At 55.9% G+C, this 8,247-nt stretch overlaps 1 protein-coding gene across 1 annotated transcript in view; it reads left to right on the forward strand.

Annotated features, from left to right (window-relative positions):
• The window catches only part of PXDN (peroxidasin), a gene marked incomplete at its 5' end in the record, with an annotated part of 42,942 nt that overhangs the window by 5,063 nt on the left and 29,632 nt on the right, over positions 1 to 8,247 (forward strand). Inside the window, 5 exons of the mRNA XM_049652017.1 lie at positions 2,622 to 2,693; positions 3,054 to 3,125; positions 4,038 to 4,207; positions 5,601 to 5,718; positions 7,744 to 7,913. Of these exons, the coding sequence (XP_049507974.1) occupies positions 2,622 to 2,693; positions 3,054 to 3,125; positions 4,038 to 4,207; positions 5,601 to 5,718; positions 7,744 to 7,913 (602 nt within the window). The remainder of the gene's footprint in view (positions 1 to 2,621; positions 2,694 to 3,053; positions 3,126 to 4,037; positions 4,208 to 5,600; positions 5,719 to 7,743; positions 7,914 to 8,247) is intronic.

The raw sequence follows: 8,247 nt of genomic DNA on the forward strand, positions 1-8,247 counted from the left end.
CGTGATACAGAGATCAGTGAGAGCCAGTGGCCCCTGTCTTCATGGTGCTCCCGAGTTAAGGGACAGGCTCGCACACAAGTGAAGGGCCTTCGGGGAGAGGCACCCGGGGCGCCGCGGGGCCAGCAGGTGGTTTTTATCGCCCGCTGGCTCCTTTTGTGACTCTGCGCACCTGCAGCTTCCTTCGTTTATGACGTCATGATTTCGGAGAAAATAAACTTTTTCACGTGGTTCTAGTTAGCGTGTGTGGATGTCGTTTCCGTGGCCGCACGAGAAGTCCTCCGTTGCTGTGAAGTCAGCACGTTCATTTCTAAGTAGAATTCCCGGCAACGGGAGTCTCTTTCTGGTTTGTTTGTTTGACTTTTCAGCTGTGGAGCTGGAACAACTTGGAGGGTTCCAGAACTGCCCGCAGTTTAGTCGCACAGCCGGACGGGGCCGGTCGCTGTAACGGGGGGTCTGCCCACGGCCGCCCGCGCATGTGCGTGTCTCCTCGGCCGGCCGGGCGTAGAGCCTGCGTGGGGACCCCCGGCAGGACTGGGGTGCGGGCACCCCGAAAACAGTGCCTCAGGGCACACACGGTGCTCGTGTGTCGAGGCCCTTTTGATTCGGGAGGGACCTGCATTCCTCAGCTCACTGCGCGTGGCTTGTGATGTCAGGGAGGGAAGGGGTCGTACGGAAGTGTTTGTGTAATCTTCGCTTCAGAGAGAAAGGGACAAAAAGTTCAGAGCTTTGCAGAAACACACGGAAGTGTCTGGAAAACGTCCAGGTGGAGGAGAGTTTACGAAGGGACACACTTCCCCCCGGGACGGGGCAGTGAGATCATCGTAGCCGACAGCTAGAAAATCGCGTCTGATTTAAACGTGCTGGAAAGTTAAAGCACGTGGAGCTCACCCTGACGGGGGGGGGGGGGGGGGGAGGCCAGCTACTTTCCAGGAAGAAAGGGGCAAAGTCTGGGGAAAGTGAGGCTTACTGGACCAGGAGCCCCAAGCAGGGTCTCTAACCAACGGGCTGGAGACAGCGGATCCTGGGTCCGGATGTCTTCGAAACCCCCGGTTAGGGAGTTAGAGTCCCTGCCACCGGGACTTCATGCCCTGAAGGTCGGCGAGAGTGTGACAGACCCAGAGACACGTGGGACCAGGCCCCCCGCCACGGGGAGGACTCTGTGGGAGGAGACGGGGCTGTTCTGGTGGGTGTGCCCGGGCTGCGGTCTGGGGTCCTGTCCCCATGCCAGGAGCCCCTCCATACCCCTGGGATAAGCCCGGGGCCGCCGGAGTCTGCCGAGCTTCTGCCCAGGGGGTTTCTGGGAGGCCCGCAACGTGTGTGGTGAACGTGTGTGGCCAGACACAGAGAGCGTAGATGGAGTTGGGGCTCACGGCCGTCTTGGGGCCATGGGAGGGGGGTGGCCCCAGGCTGCCCGGAGCCCCGGGGAGTCTCCTGCCTCCTCCACCTCCTCCCTGGGGGCCTCCCCCAGGACTCCCCCTCCTTGCCGATGGGGGTCCCCTCCAGGAGCCTCCTGTGATGGCCGCTGACTGTGGATTTTCTCCCTGTGTCCCCTCTGTTCCCTGCTTGTGGGCTTCCCACCCTGGTGTGCGGGGCGATGGGCAGGGACCTGTCCTCGGGTGTCACGGAGGCACGGGAGGTGGATCTGGCAATGACCTGAGACTTGGCGGGGGGTGGGAGACACCGTGCACCCTCCCAGGGAGCCAAGGACAGGAACAGAGGGCAAGGGAGGACAACTGAACTCTGGTGACCCAAGTTACGGTAATTTCAGAGTTAGTGGAGGTCTCCGAGTGATCTGGGTGCGTTTCTAGAGTGCTTTCTGGCGTTTGGGTTTGGGGTGAAGCCTGTAGCTGCTGGCCCAGCGTCCCCTCCCAGAGTCAGCCTGTGTGAAGGCGGGGACCCCCCTCCTCCTCGTGTGGGTGGGGGGCTTGCGGCAGGAGCACCCTGTCCTAAGACCTCTTCTGGTCTTCTTAAGGGGAAAAACACTAATTTCCAAAGTGAGAAGCAGTAATTGAGGAAAATGAGGAGAAATTAGTTGTGGTAAAAAAATGTGTAAATTATGGAAAGTTAAGGGGACATAGTGAATGAAATATAAATGCTGGATATTCTGTGTAATTAGCACATTATCTTACTAAGCCTGGGGCTGTGTTATTTTTCCTGTAGTTCTTTCCAGAGCCGACAGTATGCTCACCCCCCACATTAACGTATACGCGTGTCCTCCCCTAAATTCACATATAGACTAGAAGGTTTGAATGACGGCGTGCACCTGCTTACATATGTGCTGCAATTGAGAATATTTTGGCTTTTTTCCTGCGAAGGTCCGTGTGCTTTGCAAGCAGGTCCCCGGGCTAAGCAGCCAGGCCCCAGGCCTGAAGGGGACTTGGTCAGAGTCCCTGCTGTCCGTCTTACAGTCTGTGCCCAGTTTTTAATTGTATTTAATCTTACTACGTGATTACTTCATGTGTTTTCTGCACAATGTAGGAAATCTAGAGAGTTACCTATTGACATACGAATTTGAAATGACTTAGGAACCATTTTTTTGAGCAGATAATCTAGATCAGCAAAAGTAAAATTGTTTAAAATGTTTCCTTTCTCTTTTTCCTTTTGTTTAAAAACTTGTCTAGATACCTGCACTTTAATCAGATAGAAACTTTGGACCCAGAGTCATTCCAACATTTGCCGAAGCTGGAAAGGCTGTAAGTTGATTTCGTCTTGCCCTCCTGTCTTCCCGCTGGTCCCCGGGGGCCGGCGTGCCGTCAGGTTCTGTGATGGAAAGGGGGCCACTGCCTGTCCAGACACCTGAGCACATCTCTGTTCCTTGTCTAACAGTTCAGAAGCGGGACTTACAATTTTCTCTTTATTTGGAGATGGTGATAAAATAGAAAAAAAAATCGAATTATTTTCTGAACTAAATATTGTTCTCAAGTTCATTTGTATTACATAAACGCAGTCGCTGAGGTATTGTTTACAACTCACTTACTTGACTGCTTGTACTCTTTTCTACACGTGTAAGAAGCGTTTTTAAAAGTTGGTTGTGGTTTTCTCTCTTTCAACAGATTTTTACATAACAACCGAATCACACATTTGGTTCCAGGAACATTCAGTCACTTGGAATCTATGAAGAGACTGTAAGTGTGTCTTTACAGAAGCCGATTCCCTGCCATTGGCCGGGTCCTGAGCTGGGTCCTGAGCTGGGTCCTGAGCTGGGTCCTGTGGCAGGGGCTGCGGGGTATGTCACATGCAGAAAAGCACAGGGACGCCCGGAGGGCACAGTCAACCCTCCCGGTGGGCACAGCCGAGAGCCCCCGGGACTCCGGGGATGTGCCAGCAGGTTGACCCCTTCAGAGGCAAACAAGACATGTTTTAAAATCAGTTTCACATTCTTCAGATTAATTTTTAATTCCATGTTGCAGATTTTGGTGGTGGAGCCACGTCCGTGTAGGACTCTGTGTCCTGTCCCCAGCCCTTGGGTGTTTGCAGAGCTGGGCATTAAGTAAACTGGTCCCCCGGTTTCTAAGGCCTCTAAACGCACTTCTTGTACCGGGTGGTGTGTTTTAATAGAAGGAAGGGATGTTAGTGCTGGCCGAGAACGTTGCTTGACGCCCTTCTGTTTTCCTCCGCGGTCAGGAGGGCCGCCGCTCTGCGGTTGGCCGTCACCGAGCATAAGGAGCCACTGAGCGTAAGGAGCTAGACATCAGGAAAAGGGGAAGATCATGCTAATGAGCCCAGGTCCAGAGCGAAATAAGGTGAAATAAGACCGCCTCCCTCGCTAGTTAGGATTCCTTCTGGACAAAGAAACGAGCCAAAGTCAGATGGCGTTCTGGCGAAGGTGGAGGGGCACTTGGTGTTGAGGGAGCAGGGAGGTCGCCAGAAGAGCATGCTTAGGGCCGGGCAGGCAGGCGGGGTCCCCGGAGAGGGGACCTGGCCAGCGGCCTGGACGCTCCTCGCCGGCCTGTGTCCGGCAGGCCCCGCACAGGCTCACGCGTCCAGGTCGTCCGGGGTGGGCTCGTCCCCACGTCTCACCGTCTTCCCTGTCCCAGGAGACTGGACTCCAACGCGCTGCACTGCGACTGTGAAATCCTGTGGCTGGCAGATTTGCTGAAAACCTACGCCAAGTCTGGCAACGCACAGGCGGCCGCCACCTGTGAATACCCGCGACGTATCCAGGGGCGCTCGGTGGCCACGATCACCCCTGAAGAGCTGGACTGTGGTGAGTGCGGCCTGGGGCCGAGGGAGACCCAGAGCCCCGTGCTGGCACCCAGGGGGTGTGGTACGCACGGCCCTGCCCACCTGCAGGGACGGCGTCCCTGCATCAGATCCTTGTAGGACTGACAGGGACGCTCCTTGGCAAAGCCCTGGTCTGCACACAGCATCTCTCGGTGCCTGTGGGGTTTCTTGGCTTTTGTTTTCAGGCTCCCCTGCAAAATTAGCAAACTGGGTCACACTGTCCCTGCCTCCCCATCCCTCCCGCCCCCGTGCACACGGGCTGCAGCTGTCGGCTGCCTCTGCGCACTGGGCTGGGCCTCCGGCCACGGCCCCGAGACACAGACCGCCAGAAGGGCCAAACTCCGACGGCGGGGCAGAGTCCTGCAGTGCCCAAGGACTGGTGCGGCTGAGCCTTTTAATTGCAGCCCTGTTTTGGGGTGCTGAAGTCCATTTCTCTAAAGCATCATCGTTTTTTTAGTGTTGAAAATACATGTAACGAAACTAGAAATCAGCAGCTTTCGTGAGTAACCAGCCAGCGTCTGCACTCCTTTGTTAACTGTCCTTACACGTGTGCACCCGTCTGAGCACCTGCCCGGCCTCAATAGTGTGCGGCGTCAGAGGCCCTGTTCACATGTGTGCGTCCTGTGCGACTGTCCTCCGGCAGGAGCCATGCCGCACGCAGGCAGCACTGCTGGGCTGTGTGTGCCTCACAGACGAGGCTCTTTCCTGGGACAGAGGCCAGAGGCCAGAGGCCGCAGCTGAGAGTGCCAGGCTGACCCCTGACATCTACACGCGTGTGTGTGTGTGTGTGACCACCATGCACCACACGGTTGATGTCCCAGAGCTGCCCTGGGTGGCCCTGCTCCCCAGCCGCCTCTGACTTAACCAACAGGACCCCGGCTCGAGGGCCATGGGTTTTGTCTGCCTCCTGCCACCGTATTCGTGGAGAAGGAGGACATGGGGCAGCCCCCCCCTTAGCAGATTGGAGGAGGCAGCTCGTTGGTCCCAGGGCCATAGGAGTGGGACGCGCACGTGGGAGGACAGAGGACGAGGACGCGCTACTGTCCTGCCTTGCACAGTAGAGCTTTCTGCTCTCAGGAGTGCGTTAGCTAAAAGGCTTTGTTTTCTATTGCTTTACTCACCCAAAGCAGCTGTTCCTGGAGTTTGCTGTGTGCACAGGGGTCTCGCCGGGTTTATCTGAGGGTCAGAAACGCTGGGTAAAACTCAGCCTGTCTCCCAGGAGATGCCCGTCTGTCATCTTCATGGGAACATTGTGGTTGGGATGGATGTTTGAACACTTGGGATTTTCTCTTAAACCTGAGATCTGGTTTGGGTTCTTGCTGACTCTAACGGGAGTGTTTAAAACCAAGAAGAAATGCGTTTCCTTCTTGGCACAGAAAGGCCCCGGATCACATCAGAGCCCCAGGACGCAGATGTCACCTCGGGGAACACTGTGTTTTTCACATGCAGAGCAGAAGGCAACCCCAAACCCGAGATCATCTGGCTGCGAAACAAGTAAGTGATTCTCACTGTCCGCCCAGATGCCCCGTCTGCACCACTGGGCATGTGCCCACGCTGCCACCCTGTGGGCCTCTCGACACTCTTGGCCTCTCCGGTGGAGGGAAGGGTCTAAAGGAGAACGTTTCTGCATCGTTTCTGCTGTAAGGGGCCGTCCGTTACTCCCCCTGCCTGGGGTGAGGGGCATGAGGGAGGCTTGGTTCTCCGCCGGATCTGGGGGGAGGTGGCCACTGGGGCTTCGAAGCTGGAACCGTCCTCCTGGGTGAGGAGGGCTCCTTCCTGCTGGGACAGCGTCTTCAGGGACGCCCATCAAGTGGGCACTTTTGTACTTAGTTCCTTGCACATCTGATCGGCCTCAGGAAACGAGTGTCCTCCCTTCCATCCACAAGCATTTCGGGGTGTGTGGGGGCACAGGTGTCGGAGGACGTGGCTCCCGGGGCCTCGTGTTAACACGGAACGCTTTCCAGCGTGCATTCTGAACCGACTCCTTGAAAACGGATTGTTAGCGTGAGACCCCCTGTCATTGCTTCTGTGTTCATTCTCACGAGGACACGGACAGGCTTTTCTGTGGATCTTGGCTGTGGGCATTTATACTCTGAGCTGAGCTCGCTGGCCGTTCGGTCGTAACAGGGCCAGAGGACCCTCTGGTGACCGAGCCCAGACGCCCACCCAGCCGTCATCCCTCCCAGTGCTGGGCCGTGTTCACAGAGAAGATGCGTAGGAAGCTGGGGAGCTTGGCATCAGAGAGCTGTCAGGTGCAGGAAGGGCAGCACTTTCCTGCCTGTGAAGTTTGGGAGCCTCGTCTACACCTGGGTTTGTCCTTATGACCCGGGCCCAGCGCCGTGCAGGATGTGAGCAGTGCCAGCCTGGTCCTCAGAGAGGATGTTCTCTTGGATGTCTCTGGAGTTGTCAAGATTTAAAATCCTGAGTTAATACAGGAGGAGTACGTGTGTATTTGAAAAGTAGAAAGGCATGAATTCGGCTGAGCCTTTTCCATTAACCCCAGGCCCGTCGTCTGGTGCTGGGCTCTGCCTCCACCCGCCAGCCTCTCCTGTGGGTCCGCCTCCCCTGCTGACCTGCCTCCCCTGTTAGTCCACCTCACCGGTGGGCCTGCCTTCCCGACTTGCTGGCTCACCGTGTTTATGGAAGGGAGCTGGGCCAGATCAGTGAGTCTCTTACGTTTGGAACCTGGGGAGACTGTTGCTTCCATCCAGAAAACCCCGTGGATGAGGACGGATGTCACTTTCGGTGGGTTGGTGCAGGTAGAGAGGTGTGTGAGCCGGGAGGGGAAGGGGGTTCTCACACCTGGCCGGGTCTTCAGCCGAGAGCCTGTAGGTTTCTGAGTGGCGTCCATAGGGAAATGCTCACAACAATGATGGTTTTGTCGGTCAGTGTATGTAATCATTTGCTTTAATAATAGCAAATGTTTCTGTCCCATTTTCTTGAGTCAGTTTGTCAGAAACCAAGGAAAATGTTTCTTTTGAATTTTTCCCACTATTTTCATTGTTTCCCTTTGGAAAGAGGACCGCTTTGAAACTTAAAAATATTTTTTGTTTTATTTTATTTATTTTTATTTGAGAGAGAGAGAGAGAGAGAGAGAGAGAGAGACACAGGGAGGGAGTGTTGGGGAGGAGCAGAGAGAAGGAGAGAGAATCCCAGGCAGGCTCCATGCTGTCAGCACAGAGCCTGACTAGAGGCTCAGTCCCACAGACTGAGATCATGACCTGAACCAAAATCGGGACAGAGTGGGACCCCTGTACAACCACGCCACCCAGTTGCTCAAACTTTAAAATCTTTGTAAACTGAAACTGAATAGTAAAAGTAACCAGGAATTAGTGATGCACTAGGCCGGCCCCTGTCCCAGACATGGTAATGATGTGGGACACTGTCGGGGGTGGGAAAGTGTCCTGGAAAGGCCAGGCATGGCGTCTCTGCCTCCCCACGTGCTCAGGTGTCTTCCGGTGTGGACTGGGCCTCCTGGAGCTTTCCGAGTCTGAGCGTGCCGGGTTTGTGTCTTTGCAGCAACGAGCTGAGCATGAACACAGATTCCCGCCTCAACTTGCTGGACGACGGAACCCTGATGATCCAAAACACACAGGAGACAGACCAGGGGATTTACCAGTGCATGGCGAAAAATGCCGCCGGGCAGGTGAAAACACAAGAAGTCACCCTCAGGTACTTTGGGTCTCCAGGTACGTGGAGAGGACGCCACATGAGGGTTCCTTCCAGAGCTGCCCTTGCTCGTGGCGCACAGGCTCCCTCCCTGCACCCAGCTGGGCAGGGCACGGGTAGGACGTGGGCAGGGCATGGGAAGGAAGTGGGCAGGATGAGAGCAGGAAATAGGCAGGAAGTGGGTATGATGAGAGCAGGAAGTGGGTAGGGTGAGGGTGGGCATGGGCAGGAAGTGGGTAGGATGAGAGCAGGAAGTGGGCAGGGCACGGGCAGGAAGTGGGTAGGATGAGAGCAGGAAGTGGGCAGGGCATGGGCAGGAAGTGGGCAGGATGAGAGCAGGAAGTGGGCAGGGCA

The sequence above is a fragment of the Panthera uncia genome (genome assembly GCF_023721935.1).
Source record: "Panthera uncia isolate 11264 chromosome A3 unlocalized genomic scaffold, Puncia_PCG_1.0 HiC_scaffold_12, whole genome shotgun sequence".
In the NCBI taxonomy this organism is placed as follows: Eukaryota; Metazoa; Chordata; class Mammalia; order Carnivora; family Felidae; genus Panthera; species Panthera uncia.